Genomic DNA, 23,795 nt, shown 5'->3' on the forward strand with positions numbered 1-23,795 from the left:
AGACCGCTTGAACTCAGCCGAGGTATAATTAGAAACGGTGGCCAGTTTGAGCCTAGTTGCTGAATTAATTGCCGTATATTAAATAATCGAAGGCTCAATCTAACTGAATTCGAGTCGATTTCTGAAGATTCCTTTGAAGCAAAGAGGCCACCAGTGTTAATTGTACTATGCCAACTAGAACTTCCTTAATAAACCTATCTATGTGACCTTATTTAAGAAGCAGGACTAATCCATTTAAAGAAATGACAGGCTTAATTGACAATAAAGATACAATTCTTAGACTTGAAGAGCAATGAGATTGTTAAGAGAGGAAAAAAAGGCAATATCCTCTTGAACATGTCCAAGGTTGCATAATAACTTTGAGAGAAGTAAGTAGAAACATCATTTTCAAATATGTTGAAACTTAATTTTATTTGTAACTAATAGTATGTACTTATTTCAGTAGTTGTTTAGACAATAACAAGAGCAATTGAACATAGAACAACACAATGGCGTTGTTGATAAAAGTTTGAAATGGAATATGGATGTTATAATTTTCAGAAGAGTGCTTTTGAGAAAAAATGGTTTCAAAAATTGGAAAGAAATTCGTAAGTCACATTTTTGTCCAAAAAATAAATTCCCTAAAGAAAATTTTTGAAAATTATGTTGAGAAAGATTATTTGTGAAATTTACTGTTGATGGATGATGAACCTGTAGTTTGGTCATATTTGATCATTTTGGTCTGCCTACTGCCTAGTAATTAAATGAAAAATAAAACTTGGAAGACCTTTGAATTCATTATGAATACAAAGTATTTTCAAAGATTCAAGCCAAGATCTAGAAAGCAAGAATTCTACAAAAAAATATATATACAAAATAAAAATACTCTACTCTGGAAATTAAACTAACAAGGGGGTGGTCACAAGTTTTAGGCTTCTCACTGTGCTCATCACTGTAAGGTAATGGTCCCAGGTTCGAATCCAGCGGCCCTGCATTCGAAACTGACATAATGGTTTTTTTTTATTTTAAAGCACCAGCACCCCGACGGTTCGAATACCCTAGTTAAAACAAATCTTCAGTGCTAGATAAAGCTAAGTTGTAAAGACAAGGGGTAATCAAAGAGAGGGATAGGGCTCGTCAGATAGAGTAAGGAAAGGAAATCTACAGATTGTAGGTACAGATGAGAAAGGTATGACATCACAATAGTTGTATGTTTAGGGAGATAAAGGTCAGACGGGTGGGAGTGTACAGAGGATCTGAAGTTGAGCTCATATATGGGAAGATATCTGATAGAGGAAGGAGCCAAGGAAGTATTGCTTGTGGTACGAAGGGTACAAACACTTCGAGTCAGTCGTACAGATCAATCGGACCCTTTGCTGAGCCGAAGATAAATTTACAGAATATTTCGTTCGACGTTAAGCTTATCTTCAAGCTCCCCAGTGAGTTCACAATGAAGAGAGTGGAAACTAGGAGTTAACTAAAACTAAAGGGGAAAAAGTGGCTGGTACGATGGGACTGATGGAGGGTGAAAAGCTGCATCAGAAAATATTCTAGGATAATATGTGATTAAGGACAATCCAAAGGTTGTTGACAGTGAGATAAAAGGAAATAGGATGTTAATTCTAAATGGAAGGATAGTAGGTAAGAAATGGAGGAGGGAACTGGATGCAAACACAATAGCCTAGGACTTTTCTACATTCCAGTTAAGTCCATTTTCAGCACCCCAGGTTGAATTTATGAACCAATTGAGTTTAAGTCCTGAGTTTTTACAATTGCAGTTTGTAAGCCAGGAGTTTGGAAGAAAAGGTGAATTTAGGAATCATTGGCATAAAGGCATTTAGGAAAGTCATTAATATAACAGCAAAAAAAGGGAGTTGCTTGAGCATTGAGGCATTCCAGAAGTCATGGATTAGGATGCATCTTTGAGGCGGAGACTACGTGGAAAATCCTTATTTTGGTCTGTAACTCAATTCGACTTTTCACTATCTTCAGAGGAAGATCTGTCTTGGTGTCCCACTCTGCTTACATCACTGCCCAAAATAATGGGCGAGAATAGGCAGCACTGGACGGCCGATCAACTTTTTCAATATCCTTACAAAATTAATCATATCAAAAACTGTGAAAACGACAAAAAGAACTTAGAAGGACGATGACTCACACCACGGATTAAAAACTTGATTTAAACAACACCGTCCATTGTCTACCATTTGAATTTATCGCTTAAAATAGTCTAAGCAGACTAAAGATTTAATTGGGAAAAATGTGGCAAACTTCATTTTAGATATGTTGTTCACGTGAGCCAAAAATAATGACTATTGCAAAAGTTTTGTTCTGTAATCACACAATACAAACGAACCATAATCAATGAAAAACCATAATACGCGACAAAGACGTAATAACAGAACGACGTCGAAAATAGGCATTGATTGGACCAAATTCACAAAATTGGTAAAGGGGATACAATTTAGGTATAAAAACTGCACAACTTAAATACCTTCGAGTCGAAATGTGAACGAGAAACTATTGTACAAAACAACATTCAATAACATTGGAATCCTGAGAAAGAAGAATAATAGACAGATAGAAGAATAAGATCATTTAGGGACAATGACGAAAAATTTTACGTGGCACTCAATCCATACAAAACCACCACGAATCCTCCATACAAACAAGCTTAAAATTACTTTTAACAATGCCAAAATGGACAAGTTGAATTAAGAAGGAATAGAACCGACTGGAACAAACCTTAAAACTCAAATTTCCATCAAATACGTTGACCTGCAAAGGCAACACCGGCACCCACTCGTCGTCACATTTCAGTACGAACGTATAAGACCAAAATCATCGGAAAGGACCAAACTACAGGTTCACCACCCTGCAGACTTCTAAAAGAAGTCGCAATTCAAAACCGGAGACTAAACAAAAAATCCACCACTGAATAAAAGTCAGAACTTTACATAACTTTGTATTATATATTTGATTGAAGACAACATATTGACCTAGGTAAACTGCCGCTTTCATCCAGTTAAGTTTACTCTACATGATCTTTGTTTTTTGGCTGTCATAGGCTGATTTACTATCTAGGTCGTATAGTATAAGTTGTAGCATAAGTAGATGCTGCAAGTTCAAAATTTCTGCAGGAAACTTAAATTTGGAAGTTTGGTGTCAAACCCAAGGAAATAGCGAATACTCATAATTGGGAGTAATATTGACACTAAATTGAAATTTGCTTGGAATTATGTCTGGGACAATGCAATAGACGACTCAAATAGTCCACTGCAAAAAAAAGCTACGGGTGTTCTTTCCGTGTGACTGCGGAACAATTGGTGAACATCATTCTCTCTATCATAAAAAAATTTTTAGCATAAAAAGGACTCATTTATCTGGTTGCAGGAGGCGACCTTCGTCGTGTACAAACCACGGCTTCCTTGTGGGTGTAGGGAACGAGCTGAATTGACCGCACTAATTCCGGTGTGTCAATTGGCCGAGAAATTGTCTTTAATTGAGGAGAGAGCTCGAGAGGACGGGAGAAGGCGTCCGAAGAGTGGGACCGAATGGCTATGCTTTGTCGCACCCCTCCGCCAAGCCCCGATACCCGACAGTCGGCCGCCAGCCTCGCACTTGTACGCAAACGGATTCTCGTACGGACTAACGATGAGCACGGACAACATGTAAGTCTTGTAATTTATATTTACGATCCGTTTAATCCGATCTGTAATTTCGCATTTGAAATTTTCTGACAGTCTTTTTTTTTTTTTTTTTTTTTTTTTTTTTTTTTTTTTTTTTNTTTTTTGTAAAATGCTTTCTGCCAGCCAAGAAGGCCTCCGGGTCTTAAGACGGTGACAACAAACTGGCAAAGCCCGTCTTTTAAAAATTGTCTCTCGCGATTTATACTTTCCAATGGAATTCACCACACAGAATATAAACAAACTAAGTACAAAATATTTGATAAAATGTACATACAGGCTGTTCAGCTACTCGTATTACAAACTTTGCCAGTATATTCTACATTCAAAACGGGACCTAAAGTCCTAATTAACTATGGTCCGAATCTCAACAGTTTCGGAGTTATTTCACTTTTTCTGATTTTTTAAGATTTCACGACCTTGTTTCAAACAAACAATGATAACTCCAAAACTAAAAGGTTTTGGACAAATACGTTGAAACCATTGAAAAGTACGTTAAATTTCCTTTAAGATGTGATTAATAATAAACTTTTAAACGTTAGTGAAATAAGCGTTTTTAGTAGCGAAAACTGAAAAAAAATTTTTTTTTTCAAAGTTGAAAAATTTACTACGGTGTTTCTAAACTACTATTTCCAAACCTAGAGACCAGCAATTTTCCGAAAACGTACTCCATTTAAATCCTTTTAAGTTCCGTTTTAAATCCGTTTAAGTTTAAGTTTTTCCTTGATCGATTTGTTCATCTTTGAAAAAAGTTAAAGTTAAAAAATACCCTGAATAACAAAACTGTGCTATAATAGCAGGCCACTTATTAAAACATAACAATCTGCAATTTTATTAAATTTTCCCTAAGGACAGAATGCGATGTCACTGTGAGACAGTATCCGAAGATGGTTTCAACGCGAACCCAACCACTATAAATAAATATTTTTATTATTTAATAATTAAACATTTGTCTAACTACGATGTTCGACAAATTTCGACAGGCTTACTCAAAAAGTTGTTTAGATCTGAAGGTAATCGCGTTGTCTTTTTGTTTTGTACGCCGTTAATATTGATAGCTGGAGGCAGACCAAATTTGATTTGATAGCATCACAATTTCCAAATTCTTTGCGCGATGTTTAAAATTTTTTTAAACACCCTCTGAATTTCAAACAAGAAATTATGATATTCGACAATGTGTGACTCGTAGGCTTGAATTGGTCCATATCAATCCCAATTCATGTGATCAGTATCGATCAACGATAAAATCTCAAAATAGTAAACTGTTTCGCTTGATTTTTTTTTCTACTTTTAAGGCACCAGTCACTTCATTATTTGAAATTGTGTAAATTTTTTTTCAATCTTCTGTGATAGCCCTACGTCAAGACTTCAGTTTCCTCTTACGTGCTCGTCCAACTCGTTGTCAAACCTATCCTCTGAATTTAATTTCTACAGCGGTGATATCTATAACGGAGAAACTTTCTAATGTAAATGGTTAAGCTGTCTTAAGCTGACTTCAGACCCGACGATTTTGAAATCTTCACAGTCCACCCCTGAAATTTTGTCACACTTTGGCCCACTTTGTTAAATTTGACGGGTTGCCTTTGTACCCCATAACACACGATGGTAGCACAGTCTCGGAAAAAAGCGGCGGACTAGTTTTGGCTTTTTAGCGTACTTGTGCTTAGCGAATAAGATGCGAAAAGCTTCTCAGGCCGTCCCGTTATTATTATTTTTTTCTAATTCGCTTTTGCTCATTCTGTCCTTTTTAGATGTCAAGACTTTTCATTGCCTTGTGTAGACGCTATTTTATTTAGACAAAAATTGCTACAATGTCCCAACTTGCGTATAAGTTTAATTCCATTCTGAACTTTTACCCATAGAAACAAAAGTCAAATTGAAAATTGAATAAAATAATATTTAAAAAAACTAAACGTTGGTACATTTATGCTGACCAGCATTCATAAGTCTAGTATGACGATTAATTAACCGAACTATTTATATTATGCAGGTTGCTTAACTTTATTTAGCAAATGCGCTAAAAATAGGCAGGAAAACCGAGTAAACCTAAGGAGAAACTTAATAAGATGAGAATTATCTAACTTTTTTTTACCAACATCGTTTCATTGGTCATTTGTCAAACTCTATAACACAAGTCATCTCAAATTTCGTCAAAATTACAAGCGCGAGTTTTGGAAATTTGTTTTCTCGAAGACAGGTCAAAAAGCGCGACCGAGGGCGTCCCGATAAACGTTGCGTATCGGTTTTGTCGTTGAACGCCCCTTTTGTCGTCTGGCCCTTTTGTCCTCCGGAGGTCCAGTTAGGCGTGTCTTCGATTCAGCAAGATCGGCACAAAAAGCGTCCACTCTCGGCAGAAATGCCTTTCAGGGAACGCTACCCTGTTTTACATTTTCCTTTGGAGATAATTATATTTTTTTGTATTTTTATCTAATCATCTTTGTCGTGGGACAGTCAGTTGTGGTCCATCAACTAAATTTTCGAAGCACTGCAACTACATAGCATTGTTGGCGTTGCTCATTGTGAAAATCAGTCTATGTTTATATACCTCTTCTGGTCTCTTGATAGTAGCGGGTTGTCAATGCCTCTCATAGCAAATAATTGAGCCTAGTTGTTGGTGATAAAGACCAGAATAATGAACTTCATGATGGCTATTCTCAAGTGAATGGTACTACTTCTCATTTATCAAGGAGTTTCTGTTTAACCTGCATTTTTAGCTATGTATCGCTGAAGACAAACACCGTGAGGAGAGAAAAGTCATAAGTTCGAAACATCAATACACCGGTTTTTTTATTAGGTTAACAGTACTCGTAGAATAGAACGTTTTAGTGAGTAACCGTCATAGTTTCCACACATCTGAGACTATTTTAACTTACATATTTGACACGAGGCATGAAGAACGTTCAGTGATGTTCCATGCACTAAATTTGAGGAATTTTATCACTGTCACTACTTACTTTTAGCATGACCGTTGTCAAGTTTGAGGTATGAGCTGTCGGATTGTTGGAGATGACGTTTTTCACGGAGATGTTCAAGTCAGTAGATGGAGTAGTTCTCTCATGCAGAATTATTAGTCTTGTTATGCGATTGTGCATAGTCCGTCGTTTTCTTTAGTCTATATCGCAAAGGTGAACACACATATATACACATCAGGTGAAAAGATCCATACTTCCAAAGTTTTTAATTCAACAATAGATTAGTGTCCAGAGGTATAACAAGTCTAACAAGAAATGCTATTAGTATGTAATCTTGTTTTATGCACAACTGAGGCTATATCCCAGGTGGGTTTTTCGTACTTGATGAGGCCATGATATGTACAAGCGACCTTATTACTGGGAAAAGGAAATGATTTTTTTTTTTTTTTTGCTGAGTTCACTAGGCTTGACTTAGACGAGTGCTTTATTAAGACCTTAATCTTCCGATTATCCAACGATTCTTCAATTTTGCGATAATTTACCTTGTATATCTTCGCTCCTTGAAACGTAGGCGTTATTGCCAGGTCATAAACAAAATGAACAAGTAATTAAGGTTTTTAGTTGAGATAACTGGTAATATATTAATTGGACAAGCGGACCACGAAATTAGTGAATTTAATGAATTGAATAAAATGACCAAGTTTAACGAGGTTATCGTCTTTTTCTGCTTAGTCATGTAAACTAGATGTAGAAAAGGCTGTCTAGTGGAACTCCAGGTTTTATAATTTGTGTCCGCATTGTACTTTACCTCTCACAGGTATGACGATCTAATGGGGGTCTCAGCTTTTAAGCTGGAATAATAAGTTCATTATGTCAGAACGTATCGAACCCCTTTTGAAAAAGGAGAAGAAAAGATAACTTTATTTACTTATTAAGTCCCAACTGTCGTACTTTGAGATAATGCAGATATACATAATTTCGGTTAGTTCCAGAAAAGATGGAAGTAATGTGCCCTCCACAAGCCGCAAGGGCGTCCCATGATGAAGAGCGATTTTATACAAACGCACGATCCTTACCTGTTGCCGACCCTGTGATTATTCCATGCCCAATGCGGTCAAAAAGAAAACGACCGTGCCAGTTTTGAGAAGAGGCAAGAGAGAGGAAGTAGGATTTTTTTTTACTTTTTAAAAAATCCGTGACTCAAGTTGTTGAAGAGTCATAGTAATTGTATGCATCTGACTTTTCTTGAATCTCACACTTATTAAAAACAGTATAAAAAGAAAGAAAAGCGGTACAAACGGCATTGAAGAAAGGGAACAATGCCACTGGGAAAAACTTCCAACCCCGTTAAATTCCTGAAAAGTGGTAAATCGTGTTCGACCATGCCCTCGTGGCATCCTCAAAAAGTCTGGGCAGACTTCCGTACCGAGCCGACTGGAACTTAAATAAATCCTTTGTCTCTGGGGAAAAAAAGGTCTCTGATTAATCAGTGCTTTTTCTGATTCCTCGGCTGTTCTGCTGAATGGAGGAAATAGGATAGACGATGCAAATGGAACAAGGCCTTTCTTAGAGGAAGAAGAGGCAAAACGGATGATGAGAAATTTTAACTCGATTCAGTTCAAATAAATCTTGTTTTAGTGGTAACCCATGGGTTATAAAATACGGCGAAATGTACGGTTTGCGACAAGACAAACACCACCAAGTGGACTTGGATATCCAGAATTTGAACTCCTGCAAAAATTAATTTGTGTTTATAAATAAGGAAGAGTAGAAACAATTAAAGTGAACCTTTCAAGAGGTAAAGAACTAAATCAAAAATTATCGTTGGCGTTCAACGACAAAACCGATACGCACCGTTTATCACGACGCCCTCGGTCGCGCTTTTTGATCCTGTCTTCAAGAAAACAAATTTCCAAAAATCGCGCTTTCAATTTTGACGAAATTTGCGATGACGGTTAATTAGTCGTCTTACTGGACTTATGCAATGTTCTGATCAGCATAAATGTACCAGACATTTATTTTATTTTTTTTAATATTATTTTATTCAATTTTCAATTTGATTTTTGTTTCTATGTGTAAATCTCATATGACCCAAATGGAATTAAACTTTTACGCAAGTTGTGACATTGTAGTAATTTTTGTCTAAATAAAGTCCTTAGGAAAAACCTCCTGTGATGATTTAATAAAATTTTCAAATATTGTCTAAACAAGGCAAAAATGAAAAGTCTTGAAATCTAAAAAGGACAGAATGAGCAAAAGCGAGTTTGAAAAAAAATAACGGGACAGCCTGAGAAGCTTTTCGCATCTTAATTACTAAGCACAGGTACGCTAAAAATAAAAACGTTAACCATTGTGCCTATTTAGTAAGATTTTTTGAGTATGTGCACAAACACTTTATTATTTTTTTTTTTTCTATTTCTATTGGTCGGTTTTTGTCGATTTATGTTTGTTTTTATGTGGTATTGTCTTAGTTTTAATCTTTAATTTTAAAGACTAAAACTAAAGAATTTAAATTGGAAGATTAAAACAATACCACATAAAAACAAACGTAAATCGACAAAAATCAACCAACAGAAATTTAAAAAAAAAACATGCAAAAATAAAGTATTTGTGCACATGCTCAAAAAATCATACTGAATATGCACAAAGGTTCACGTTTTTAAACCAACTGGAAAACAAAGTTTCAGAACGTCCGTGACGAATCTTTTGTTTTAAAACGATTCTAAGCAGTTTCACATCAACGTAAATAAAGCGCTGGAACGGTTTGTTTTGAAAAAGACAAAACAGGAAAGGAAAAAAGGCCACGGCCCCGTCTGAGAAGTTGCTGGGCACCGTTGATATTCTCGGTTTTAATGGGCTGATTCAACGACATTGATAACAAGCATTGCACTCTTGTCTGACGGATTTATGACCCAACGTGGTAAAATTAAATGGTTTTTAAAAGATGACAACAAATATCTTTTTATTTTCTAACATTTGAACAGTTTTTATCACACAAGTGAAACTTTTTTTTTTTGGGGGGGGGGAGTGTTTACTATGCTACTTTTTAGTTGCATTCATTCTGTGGAGGGGTACAAAACCTGATCAAGCACGATGCACGCAACGAAGAGGTTCGTTGGATCTCAAAAACCTGATCCTATGAAAAGTAATACATACTAATAAACAAATGTTTAACGTCTACTTTTTCATAAAAAAAAGGTTTACACGATTGCCTTCAGTACTGGGCTAGGGATATAAGCAGGGTGAGGCACCAACGCCCAAAATGGCCATTCATCAGGCCTCTAGGGGAACCTCATAGTTTAACATTGTTCTTCTCTTTCACACACTTTCAGTCAAATTTTCATTCAAAAGATTGTTGGCGAGACACGAAATATCTCGTCATCTATGTTTCCGAGATAATTGCGGTGTCAACGAGAAAATTAGGCCAGTTCTTTTTGGGTTAAGAAATAACGTATATAGGAATTTCCTCTTCTCAAATTGCTATGACTCTAGCAAGGCCACGGACGGTGAACGAGTGCGTTTATGTTGAAAGTCACGGTCGTGGACCGACCGCCGAGGGGCTCCTATCGCGTGAATCATTCTTCGATTGTTCCAAGAAATTATGACGTGAATCATAGGGATCCCGATAACATTTAAATAAATAAACAACCTTAATGGAATTTGTACGGAGGTATTTTTGTGACGTGAAGAAAGTGATATTTTATTCGTTAAGAATGAAAGAGTAAACAAATCACCATTGCAGATGGATAAATGACGAATATGAGCCCAAACCAGCGATGATAGACTGCCCAGGATGCTCGGAAACGACCAAACTAGCAATCTGGGGACTTAATATCCGTTTAAATTGACTTCTCATCAACCTATCTAGGCGATATTTAAAAACTTTCTTACGATTCTAGCAGTTTCCAGTGCTTGATGAGCGCCTTTAATGGAATGAACAATTCAGAGCCTGTCACTGTTGATCTTGGCACGAGCCCATAGCAAGAAATAATTCCTGATGCAGAATTGAGATTATTACCTTTTGGGATATCAAAATCGATGATCTGCCTTTTTCTCTTCTTGGCTTTTTTAAGTAGAAGGAAATCTAGTTTGTTATGGCCTATTATGTTAGTACTAGGGGCTGAGATTGATATGCAATAAAAACCGACAAATATGCACAATATGTAAATATTTTTGGTAAAAAATGCAATTTAAAACTGAAAATATGCGAAAACTACCATGAGAAAAAACCTCAAATTAAAGCACATAATTGTATTGAAAAGAGAAACAGTGGCAAGAGGAACATCACATTGCTAATATTAAAAAAGAAAAACGCATTAAAAAAATGTTAAATTTAAATTTAACCCATCGTCTCATCCATCGAGACCCAGGTCGGTCCATTTTGGATGAAGTCTCTGATTTTATGGACTGTTTCACTGTGTACAAGATCCAGGTGAGATTTCCTGAGGGTACTTTCGTGGGGAATGGTTTTCCCTGTGTATTTCTAAAAAACACACTTGAATTCAGGGTGGCTTAGTTTATGGATGGATATGTCAGGTCTAGCTAAAGCACGACGTATATCGGTATCGAAACCGGACTTTCCAGACTCAGCTCTTGTGGCAGCTTGATTAACTATCGGTAGGGATATATGCTGTAGGTATAGTGGTGGCATTATTCCACGACGGAGAGTAAAATATGTGTTGACTTTTATCAGCGTTTATTTTTATCCGCCATTTTTTCAGTCAAGGTTCTAGGTGGATATGGTAAGCCTGTAAGTAGCAATGTGAGAGGACGGGTTCTTTTCGCAGGGGCTCAGGTTCGCAGGTATCATCTGCGAAAGTATGGATGTATGTGTCGGGATGTATGAGCTGATCAGAGGTGTACGTGGAATACAGGAGGACAGCATTATAAATTTACGTTAGGAGATTATTGCTTCATTGGGAGGAATCTTAGGATTTGAGCTGTTATAAGGTCGTATCCAGGAGCTTTCTTTTTGAGAAGGGTTTTGATAATATGCTGGACCTCAGAAGGATGAAAAGGTTTTGGCGGAAGGGAAAGAGGTAGTGGTTCGATTATTTTTCTATGGCTTCTGTATGTTCCGGATCTATTATGTAAGGATGAGGGCGGAAAATTTGAAAAGGTGTTGAGCGAAGAGCCTTTTCTTCGTCTGACTTAGCCCGTCGTCATTACGAAGTGGAAGGGAAATATTATAGGATACGATGCGTCTGTGAATGTACAAAGTGATTTGTCTTCAATCGTAAAGTTAATTGTGTTTATCGCCCTGCTCTTAGTTTGTCCAGTTCGGTTTTTAATTGTAGAAGTCAGTATGTTAAAAAGTTGGTTTTATATCTATTTCTGGATCGTAAAGATGGATGTAGGACATCCGTGTAGTTTCTTTCCTTGCTATTCATTATTGTTCTTTTTTAAAACTGCAATAGGAAGATCTTGCGGGTTAATGCTGTCAGTCCTTATCTATGTTCACAATAACCAGATGGATGGTCGAATCACTATTTTGGAAGTAATGTCAGAGTCTGATTTATTGTGGTACACTTCCTCGACAGATACAATACAGAGGACACTGGGTGATGTATTTGTACCTTTTTCGGATGAATCTATCGACTTCCTGAAGAGAAGTCAAGCTCCCGAAGCTCTACATGTCAGCCGGGAATCGCACGTTTTCAGTTTCCTTGATAGGGGGTATCAAACACCTTAAGCAATCTTTTCTTAAATGTAAGGAATTTCTTTCGCACATTTCTTCTGCCAATCTTGATATATTGCTTCATTTCCAGGTATTTACATTTTTCTCCAAAAGGTAGTGTTTTTAACTCCTTTTCTTAAATTTGATTATTACACTAGCTCAATACTTACATCATTTTTACAACAGTGCACATTTATTTGACAATTGGTAAAGCAGTTGCGAATTAATGGAACCATGGCCAGACTTGAGATTTTTTATAGAGGTTTTTTGTATAAAAATATATTTATGTATTCATATAAAAAATGAGCGTGTATTGTTTGGGTACTAACAGTGGTTTGGTGGTAGGATCTATTAATATTGGACTCCATATCCCCTATATTAAGTGAAGTCCTCTTTAGAGAAATCTCTAACTGTCGCAAAATTACGTACACCTTAAATTATTCAGTATTTATATTTTATTTATTTTTATGCGGTTTCTTCTTACATAAACTTCATTTCTAAATTGTATAAATGTTATGAGCTAGGGAGGACAAGTTTAATTCGTGTAGAATGTAAACTGTGATGGTTGATACGACCTATGCACGAACAAAATCGAAAACTGTCCATATGTAAATTGTGTTTGCGCATGAGGTCGTTTCCCCTTGCTTTTTTAAATTATCGTTGACACCCAAAATACAAAATACGGCGTCGTTTTTCTCAAAAAAGGTTAAGCACGTTCATTCATTTTTTGTGATTCTGTCCGCATGGTTTGAACATTGTAAAAGCGAAATTTGAAACACGAAGAAACCTCGTCCGTGTGTCATTACTTCACATCGGGAAAAATCAATCGCGAAAGATACTACAAATCAAGGAGATTTTTCCTACATTTCGACCTTGGTGTGCCAATAGAAAATCCTAACCAGTTAAGAACTTGAAAATAAAAGACAATCTTCTTGCTCTACCACCAACTGCCCTTTTTCAGCAGGACCAGCTTCACTGATTAAACCAATTTTCATTGAGACATTTGTTTTTTGATAATTGTTTGCTTTGAATAATGACAATTACATTAATACATCGAAATAATTTTTTAAACATCTCACTTTAAAGTGATCGGCAAAAATCATTGAATGGAACTGTTCCTGATGCCCTATACTAACCCGACCAATCCTTCGTCGTTCTAATCGACACGAATCTATTTGTTTCATCCATCATGTTATTAGAGAAAATGTCTTATATGTTAAATCAAAGTATACAAGCCCATCCACATTCACCGAGCTCATCGGTTGTGATAATCTTGACACCATGCCGTCTTCTTTTACCTTAAGCGTTAAACAATACTGTCCCAGAAATTTGCTGGGCATGACAGAATGTAGAAGTTCAAGGGCATACTGCTTCCTTTAATATCAGAAACGGATAGTTTCGAGACCATCTAAGACACCCCTTCCTCCTCTATTCATTTTATTTTATCTATCGTTCCGCATGGAAGCATACTTGCTCCGCAGCTGATCTCCCTCCGCTGCATCACGACATTAACTTTTAAATGAGCCGAATACACTCCAACCTTCAACACCCCTGAGCTGTGTTAAGTCTTGATGCAGCAGGTCTGTAGTAAGTTGAAGCGAGGCTTTTTTTTAACGAAGTCTTTTGCCTGTCTCTGTCCATTGTTGTTCCATCAGTTTTTAACACGATTTTATATGACAAATTTTACAGAAGGGTTTTGGCCCTACTGTGAGGAAGCCTCTCTGGCTAGTGTATCAACCTCTTCGATACCCTTCAGTCCAGTGAACGGTGTTATTCCAAGTCATCCAATCTTTCTTAATTGTTAATACTATTTTATCCAGTGTACCCCAGGGAAGCATACTTCCTCCGCAGCTGATATATCACTTCATCTTTGCATTAACTTCCACAAGCATAGATACCACACTCCAACCCTTCAAACAGGCCTGCAAAGATCCTTAGTTTTGTTCGGCTTTGAGCCAGCAGTTGTTGTTAGCGAGACTTTTGTTAAACGAAATCTTTCGCCTGTCTCTTTGCTGATACGTTGTTGTACCAGGGTTTAGTTTTTAACATGATCAAATTTGTATGACAGTTTTAAAATATTAACAAAATGGTTCTGGTCTATTGGTACTGCTGAGGAACCCTGTGTGGCTTGTCTACCATCCTCTTCCTTATCCTTCTGTCCTGTGTATTGATATTTCCAAGTCATCCAAGGCATCTCTTCCTCCACGGTTCGTACTATTTTATTTGGCGTTCCACGCAGCTCAGATGATTTCCTATTGTATACCGACATCAACTTCCACATACACCGAAGATACAGCACTTCTTTCTAACAATTACTGTATCCCCTTCAAACTGATTTCCAATGATCTCGAATTTTGTTCGACTTGAGGCAGCAGGTCTGTCCTTCTATGTTGTTTCACGAGGTATGTGAACAAAGAACCATCGAACTTTTATGGCAGTTTGAAATTTTACAAAGGAGTTCTGGTCCTACTGGTGCTGCTGAAGCACTCGTCTGCCTAGTCTCATAATGTATTTTATCATTTTATTTTTGATCTATGCTCAGGTTAGGACAACAGTCCACCCAAAACTATTGGTTCATTCTAATCTATTAATTCACGACCAATCTACTAAAGTGAATTCTAATTCTCAAAGAAAACTACTATGGACTTCATGCCATAATGGAAAACTTAACTACTTTCACTTGTTCAAAAAATTAATTTCCTAAAAATTTATTGCATTTTTATTTGGTATAATAATATTTAAATTTTACTTATAAAACAGGGAATATGTGGTAGTGAAAACAAAAAAGTTTTACTTATGCCGTGTAATGAGCGAGCCCTGTCCCGTGAAACAACTAAATGAGAGAAAACGACAAAACGTGAAGATTTAATTAGACGAAGACGTCGAATAAGATCTAAATTTCTAACAGAAAGATAGATTATAGTTAGCTTTCCTTTTTTTAACTTGTCGACATGTAGGTCAAGTTAAATGCATCGAATTACACCTGAGATGGGAGATGAGCAACAAGAGGGATGAATTGTTAAAAACTCCTGCTTTCTAACAGCACAAAACGAGAATGAGCGGACCGATGTTCGATTTAAACTTCTATTTTCAGTTGAGCTGTATTCAATGTTATTCATCCTAAATGGGCAAATATTCCGTTGTGAAACGCCATGGTTGAAAGGCACGGCTAATTCCTTTTGTTACGACGTTTGGAAACCCCAAATCCAATGCAGTCGCACAACTCTTACCCAATGGAAACAAACTTAAACGGACTGTCGTCCATGAACGCTCATTAATAAAAAACAAAAACAAAAAGCAACAACCTTGTATAAAAGTTACGACGAATACGACCCCAAGGAGACATTACCTTTCTTCTGTGAAATTATCAATTTACACCTGATGCACACGCTTTCTAGATGCCCAGTAGACAAATATCCTTAATAAATTCACCTCTGAAGATTTTTTTAACAAAAAACTAATCGATTACCTATTACATCTCTTATTAATTTTACATTAGCTGCATTGTCAATTTATTGTTTGATAGTACCAATTTGTGTCCAAGGTAGTCTAATGTCCTTAAGTTTTTAAAAAACCGAAGGACTTGATCATTCGTCGAATTGGCTGTGAAAATATTCCACAAGGAAGGTACGTTCTCAAGGTATACCGATTGATCTAGGACTTGAGGCGGTACAGTGGCAGGAGAAGTTTGTCTCAAAATTAAGGCATGTACGCCAGTATCTTTCAATTCAAATCTATACAGCAGAAGGGTGTAACAGAAGATACGAAGACAGTCTGATAGGTAAATGGCCAGAATAGGCTTGAAAATAGTAATGAAATGCAAACCCGATGTCTATCTACTGAGACAGTGATGGTTAGGGATGGTTAGGGTGTCAGGATAGTGTGGATAGTCATTGTCCCTTCAATTGTTTTTCGATTTAAGATTCTTTACTCAGAAGTGGTAAAGCTTTTATTTTGGCCTCTAATAAGCCGGAGAATCTATTCGTTATTGTCCTCTGGACTATTTGCGAAATAGGCTAAGGCCATCTTTGGGCAGGGCAGGTCTTTTTCCTCTATTATAGTAGAGCCCTTCCATGATGTCAATCATTCCCTCGTCGCCTGATCTCCACAAATGTGGGATAGCCAATGATTTTATTGCTCGCGTTGAAGAAGTGAGGTTTCACATCGTTTTCCTACTGCTTAACGTCCGTAAGGATTGAGGGTAGTCCTTATAAATGCAAGGATCAAATGTTCCTTTTTCGTTTTGAGGAAAGTGCCGCTGAGTTTATTACATTCTTCAGTAATTTATTTCCTCTCTTACTTTTAATTAACTTAAATTGGGTTACTTCAACTCAGGATGGAGTTTCAGCTGGGAATATAGTTGTGGAAGAGTTAGGACTAGAAATTTTTCTTCTGCTTCGTACATTTTTGTTCTGAAAGTTAGGACTTGACCCTTTACCTCTAAAGAGGAACTAAGTCCCTTAGAGGGAATTGATAAGGAATTGTTCATGGAAGTTCCCATGAGAAATTAAAGAGTTATTCGGTCACTCAGGGTATGGTCCCTTTAGGAGAGCTTTTTACTACTGGAGGTCGCCCAGTATCCAGAGATTGCATTCTAGCGTTCAGGCACCCCCTGATCATTTGGCCATTCGGGGGCGTACGCTGTTATAATATTGTAAAACTTTTTTCCTTTCTTTAAACATTTCCATTTTTTTCAATGAACACCTCGAAGTATATAGAGAACGTCAGCGCTAATGGTTAATCAAAAATCGCCAGAAGGTGCCTAGGACAACCCTTTCCATCATTATTCGGTCGTCTTTATACTTTGAGCAGTCAAATATTAGATGATACCAGTCCTGAATGAGTGCAGGACAGGTGCATAAAGGGTCATCCGTTAAGTTGAAGCGTGCAGATAGGCTTTCTTTTTGCGAGGTAAACCTTATTAGTAATTGCATTAGCTGTGCTATTGTTTTGAAGGGCAGTTTCAATCTGGAAGTTACAGCTGGGAAAAATGCTTTTGTGCAGTGCACTTCGATGAACTTTAATGTGTGCTTTTTTACACTATCTGTATATTTGGATTCTCTGAACTGGATTGAATACTCCCCAAGTCGTGCTTGGTGAGTTCTTAGGTGCCTTCGTAGCGACTTGAATATTCCCCGAATGAAAGCTGATATTGCCAAGTTTGCCTTAGCAATATTTTTATCACAGCCTTTTGCTGTATCTATACTTCTGTGACTACAGGACTCGCACTACGATTCAAAGAAACGGTGGTATCCCCGATTTTCCGAGAGGTAAAGTTGACATAAAAATTGTTTTATTACATACTGGGTTGAAAGGGGTTCCCTCACGTCACCCAAACGCCTGAGGGAGTCTACAAACATTGATGACCATATGCTTTTCTCTTCTAAATGGCTTTCTATTATCCAATTATTCTGTGGGCCTAGTGGATAGTTGATTGTTTAGTTCTGAATTCAAATTGATGGTGTGATATAACGCTTTTTCTTTTTGGTCAGTGTTTTTAACCTTTTCAGAAGTAATTTTGGAATGACAGGGAATAACGAGATAAGCTGATATGACTCAGCATCGTTTGCCTTGTGTTATCAAGTTGATTTCAACCACTTTCCAGATAGTTGGGAAATGTCATACCTGATGCCTTTTTAGCCTAAAATAATGCTGAGGAACCGCAAGGATAGAATCTTCAACTAAGTCAGAGATCTTTAGCGAATGCAGACACCTGCATGATTTTCTGCCCACAGAGATAATTATTTTTTATATACTTATTTTTTTTAATTACATGGGCATTCGACAGCTAGGTCATTTTCTGCTCTGAGCGCATGCGAAATATGACTGCACGCATTCAACATACGCATTCACACTAATAAATACATTCACACCTACGTTCATTGGGGTCGAAGGGGTACTTTTTTTATAAATATTCCGTCTTCGACCCAAGTAAGTCACGCACATAGTTCGAGGGGTGTTGCTATTTCACCATCAGCCCCTTCCCATTCACACTAATAAATACACTCACTTATACAAAACACATATTTTGACGGCTATATACAATTTAAAAATTCCCAATTCCTCTAAAAACCGGAACAGGGGACCCTGAAATTCACTACTGGGTCCGAGAACCCCTTTTAAATCTGGGGGTACCCTTAGCCCCCCCCCCTATAGGGTACCTTTAGCAACCTTTCTCTGCATAGGGGGCACCAGAGGGGGGTTGGCCCACAAGCAAGTGCCCATAAGAGATATTTATTCTTATACATAGTACTAGTTCATCACGGTATAACAAGTATTATATATAATTGTGTAACAAGTATTACAGTGCGTTTTGATAGCTTAAAAAAAGACGATGGAGTTTGTTAGAAGGAATTTCACATCGTACCCGTGTACTGAATAATCGAACGAGCGTGACGATATTCTATGTCGCATCTTTATTCTCAAGCCTAGCCCAGAGCGTTAACAATGTTTCTGAACAATGTTGGACGTTGTTTCGCAACAGTTGATAAACATTCGCTCGGAAACACCTGTGTACATTACTCCATGTCCTGACCTCCGCCGGTGTTTCTCAGTTGATTAACATATCATGCCTATCTGCAAAAATTTGTATTGCCAATTTGTTTATTCGATTTAACTCTTATTTTCTTCATAATTTCCACAGCATCCCTTTTTTTTATTAATTTTCAACAACCACTACTGGTAGCATCAAAACAAGGTGTGTTTTTTACCTTCTCCGTTAGTTTTTTCTTGATTGCTTTTTATAGTCACTAATCTCAAACTATTTCGACCTCTTTGGTTTACTTATCTGTGTTCAAAAACCCAGACTTGTTCAGTGTTAACATTGTTTTCAATTTAAGTTGAAACTTGATTATTCAGAAATCGTGAGATGCGGTCTGGTGTGATAGGTTTCAGAAAAACATTTTCTTTTTTGTGCCAACGTTTCGATCTTTATTTATTTAGAAATCGTGAGATGCGGTCTGGTGTGATAGGTTTCAGAAAAACATTTTCTTTATCGTGCCGACGTTTCGATCTTTATTGAGATCATCTTCAGGGCCTGGGATTTACAAACATTGTTTACATTTAACAAATACATTTAGGATGTGGAAAGTGAATTTATACTATGCAAAATATATTTTTTAAGTTGAAACGATGGAAGACATCTAAATCTGCTTCGTATCATCTATGAAATATTCCTGAAACTACCAGAAACGAAATCGATCCGTTTGGAACATTGGGTTGTTCATAAACATTCAGCTTGAACTAAGTTTTATGGTTTACGACAAAGGTTTAGTTTGGTAGCTTAGAAATGAGATGGACTATATTATATGTACACTGACTTTTCTACACTTTGTGATATTCTAGCTCTAATCAAATTCAGTATGATTTTTTTTATCTTAAATTTTTCTCCCCCAGAAAACAGCTACCTGACCAGGCGGAACAACTGATCCTCCGGGACTCCCTCAAATCGGCGTCTCCCGTCTTGATAAAGATCTTCGAGGTGGTGAGTGAAAACGTCCACCTCATGAATAACTCTGACGCGTCCCATGCAAATTGCACGGGCGCGGAGCGAATTATAAATTCAAAAAAGTTGCGAAAACAATTGGTTTCTTTTTTTTTGCAGGTGCTTTCGGCGCTATGCCTTTCTCTCATTTTCGTGCCGTTCGACAACAAATTGCAGATCAGCATGCACAGGACTGCAGTGGTCGGCATCGGCCTATCACTGCCCCTGATCACGAACGTCGTCCTCCTCTATGGACACTTCCGGAGGGAGCCGTCGCCCAAATCCACGGTAAGTAAAGAAGAACGACATGACACCTTTAACCGCATGGCATTGATTTAATAATCATGATTTGTCCACTAAGCCGATGACGGAAAAGTCCGTTTGTCATAATAACGCCAAACTGTCTATGCACAGCTGACGACAAACTGTGCATAAACCATCAAAAGTTCATTTAGCTCCCATCCAATGGAAACTTTCTTACATTAAAATGATTTCAAAGCCCATAAAAATTTAAGTTCCCCATCATCTTATCGCCCTATTAGTTTGTTAACCGTTTCTTCTAAATTATTCGAAAAATTAATTTACAAAAGAATTATCTCTATTGGTTTGAGTATGTACCAACAAATCTTCTCTTCAAACAACATCTTACCAGACCATCACTTTGGCTTTCGAACCCATCATTCCACTACTCGTGAACTTCACACAGTTACAAATTTCATTAGTTCATGTCTAGTGCGGACACTGTACGGATATACTGGAGTGTTTCTAGATGTTTCTCAGGCCTTCGACAAAGTATGGCATGAGGGATTATTATACAAATTTTTATCCCAGGCCTATTATCTAACTATTCACTCATACGTTAAGAGGAGATTTTTCGCAGTAAATCAGGTTACGGAGACTTCTGGGATGGAAGAAGTGCTTGCAGGTGTGCAGCAAGGGTCAATACTCGCTTAGCTGTTGTACACAATTTTTACTTACTCTTACAAGAAACGATTTAAAATGCTTTATTACCTACACAACCGACAATCAAAATTACCATTAAAATCAAAACTTTCGACATGGACATAAATACTCAAACCTATTTGGATATACAGGTGCCAAGATTATGGATCGGCCAAATATTCCAATATTCAAAGATTACAAAGCTTTCAATCCAAAAATTATTTTCCCCTTTTTACGTACACAATAGCACACTTCACAGAGATGTTCGTTTTCATAGTAAATTATAAAATCAAACTAACACATAAATACGATTACTCCATTCCCGACAATTATCAAGTAAACGACTGGAAAGAATTTGTATGAGAGACCTATTAAATGATTAATATCATTTTATTAATCGAGAGCAGCTGCCAATGGATAGCTTTCTCTATAACGCCTGTAATGACACAAACATAAAATTATCCCCAATCTGCTGGTTGTATGTACATGTACAGTGCAGATACAAGTAAATGAAGTAAAAAAACACCGGACAGCTTTCTGTTTATTTGTACATGGACTGAACAAGAAGAGACAAACTGACGGCAGAAGAAGATTTCAATAATCATCTTTCTTCATTCTGTTACGCTAACTTACCTGATAATAGTTATGGGGAAATGTTTTACTTCAAAGTTTAACTCGTGCAATATATACAAAAATGATCTAATATGTTGAATTAGGAAATAAGAACTCTGAAATGACGTTCAGTAAAACCAAGACCGTTATAACATAACCTGACCAAGACCATAAGCTGACCAAGAGAGGATGGATTTCGTTTTGTCCCGTTCGAGCTTCACATTAAAAGTAAGATGCTTAATTGTGATATTCCGGTAAGAAAAGACAATAGAGTCTTCCTAAATCATGAAAAATATGATGAAAATACTGAGCAGTAGTGTAAGTTCGGGTCAGTCGGCATCAAAACTTCCTTGGATTTTTTTTTTTAATTTTGTTTTTAAATAATTTCATATTATAACTGTTGTGTTTTCTTTTGTTTTCAGATTTACGCTTTCTCCTTTATCTGCGGTATCCTGCTGATCGCCGCAGGTTCCGTCCTCATGGCGGACTGGTGGACGTTCATGCGGAGTCTTCACTTCCGCCCTCCCAAGATGTTCATGGACCTGATGATGTCCGCGTCGGTCTTCTCCTTTATCCTGGGCCTCCTCTGCTTCCTCGATGTCTATCTCACATACCTTTACTACTGATGAGACTACGACCCGACCACTCCATCGCGACTAGTTCATTTTAAACTAACAGTACAAATATACCAAAGTGTTCTATATTGATTATTTTCTTTGATTGTATTAATTAAAAAATGAGGATATATATTTGACTGTACAACTGTTGGAAAAAGAGAATTTAAATTATTGACAGTTATATTGTCTTTACACAACGATTTTATTATTACCATTAGTTAAAGCTTATATATTAAATATGTACAAAAGCTTATATTTTTGTCTATAACTCATATGTGTATTTTTAAGAATTAAAGATAATGTATAGAACTACCGAAGACTTTTTTAAAATTAAAACTTATAGGTATTGCACAGACCATCTTACCACCGGTTTATCAATGCAATACTAATAACAAAAGTTTTCTTCCTGAGGACTTTGGGGTGATGAACTTATAGCTTGGTGGTTGAAGGTATACTTATACCTACAAATATATACTTTTCTGATTAAGTCTACTGTTAGCTATAAATCACTAGGTGTTAAATATGAACTCACAGCCCGCGCAGGTAGCTTTTTGAAAACGGTGACAAAAAAAAAAAAAAGGAGAAAGCTGAATTTCTCCGCCTCCATTTTTGTCATCCTGGCAACAATAAAAGACCAATGGCCATAGAAAATTTAAAAATGCCTAAAACAACACGAATATGTGTTTTGATTCAACTCGACTCACTCTAGGCCTGGTGAAGCCTTCATTTAAAGAAATGTTTACGTAGGAGTCGATTAGTCCAGTGGAATTAACGATGAGGAAGTGAATCATCCACGCATTCTTAACGGCGCACGTGCGTGCTGTGCTGGTCGTGGCCGGGCACGCCGCGATTACTAATTAAAAAAAAAACAAAAAAAAGCAGACCTCTGGAGAAATGTTAATTTAAATTTGATTTTAAAACGCAATCCCGTTCGTTGATATATTTCAGAAAATTCTGGATAATCCGTCCATTTAAATTGTCAATTCTTCCTTATTTTGGGTGTTGATTTGTGATGTTGAGACAAAAAAAGGTTTATCCAATAAAGCGAAGATTTGAAATTGTGAACTTCACGTAATAGCATCATTTCCGGTCCTTCCAGTCGCTGATTCTTTTATTCTTTGTCACTTTGGCATTTCAACTTGACAAACTTTGGCTTTTCTGTCACATGTAAGCCATAGCTAAATTCATGATGAAGGCGTGTCCCTCAGTCGTCAAACAATTAACAGTAGACGAATTTAAATTTTATTTCTATTTACATTTAAAAATAATAATAATTTGGGTTAGAAAAATAATCTAATATTGCATCATAGGCTACATTCCTGAGTAAAAAGTATAAATATTTGAATAATATATTTCAAGGGCACCTTATACAACTCTACACTAACGCGTAATTTTAATTTTATAATTTTCCAAAAAAGTTCTAAGTAATTAATCTATATTTCTTTACAAGGTGCTCTTATGGACGTGAATAAACACTCTTTGAAAAATAATGCAATGTAAAAAAAGTCCTGTGATATTTTGTCTTCAGGACTGCAGTGAGATTAACATGTATTACGATTTTGGCCATTTAAGTCTATCAGCGTTTTGGCTTTTCAGACTTCAACGGTCAGAGATATAAGCAGGGAGAGACAAAAATACAACCTACTGCAGCCACTCGTTAGTTAAATTATTATTTGGAACTTCGTTGGGATGCTTCCTCGAGTATTTCAGATCTCATTGGATCCTTAGCTATGATAAGGCCATGATAAAGGCTGGAATTTTTTGTACACCCCTTAGATAGGCCCTAGTAGTCTGATTAGTGGTTAATTTTTGGCGTACAACACTTAGGAAATAAGCAATGTTATTGGGTTCTCGCGAAGAACGGTGTGTTGGTATTTTCATGGTCTT

The 23,795-nt window shown here is 36.8% G+C and overlaps 1 protein-coding gene across 1 annotated transcript; it reads left to right on the top strand.

Moving 5' to 3' along the window:
- Window position 1: 1 nt before the first annotated feature.
- Window positions 2–22,171, top strand: LOC106672203. The gene is made up of 7 exons (XM_014403425.2): window positions 2–368; window positions 443–587; window positions 3,120–3,305; window positions 3,373–3,650; window positions 19,650–19,737; window positions 19,858–20,025; window positions 21,714–22,171. The coding sequence occupies exons 4-7, from the start codon at window positions 3,634–3,636 to the stop codon at window positions 21,915–21,917; spliced, it is 477 nt and encodes a 158-aa protein (XP_014258911.1). The 5' UTR covers window positions 2–368; window positions 443–587; window positions 3,120–3,305; window positions 3,373–3,633; the 3' UTR covers window positions 21,918–22,171.
- Window positions 22,172–23,795: the final 1,624 nt, after the last annotated feature.

The sequence above is a fragment of the Cimex lectularius genome, unplaced genomic scaffold (assembly GCF_000648675.2).
Source record: "Cimex lectularius strain Harlan isolate CLEC.00 unplaced genomic scaffold, Clec_2.1 scaffold17, whole genome shotgun sequence".
NCBI lineage: Eukaryota > Metazoa > Arthropoda > Insecta > Hemiptera > Cimicidae > Cimex > Cimex lectularius.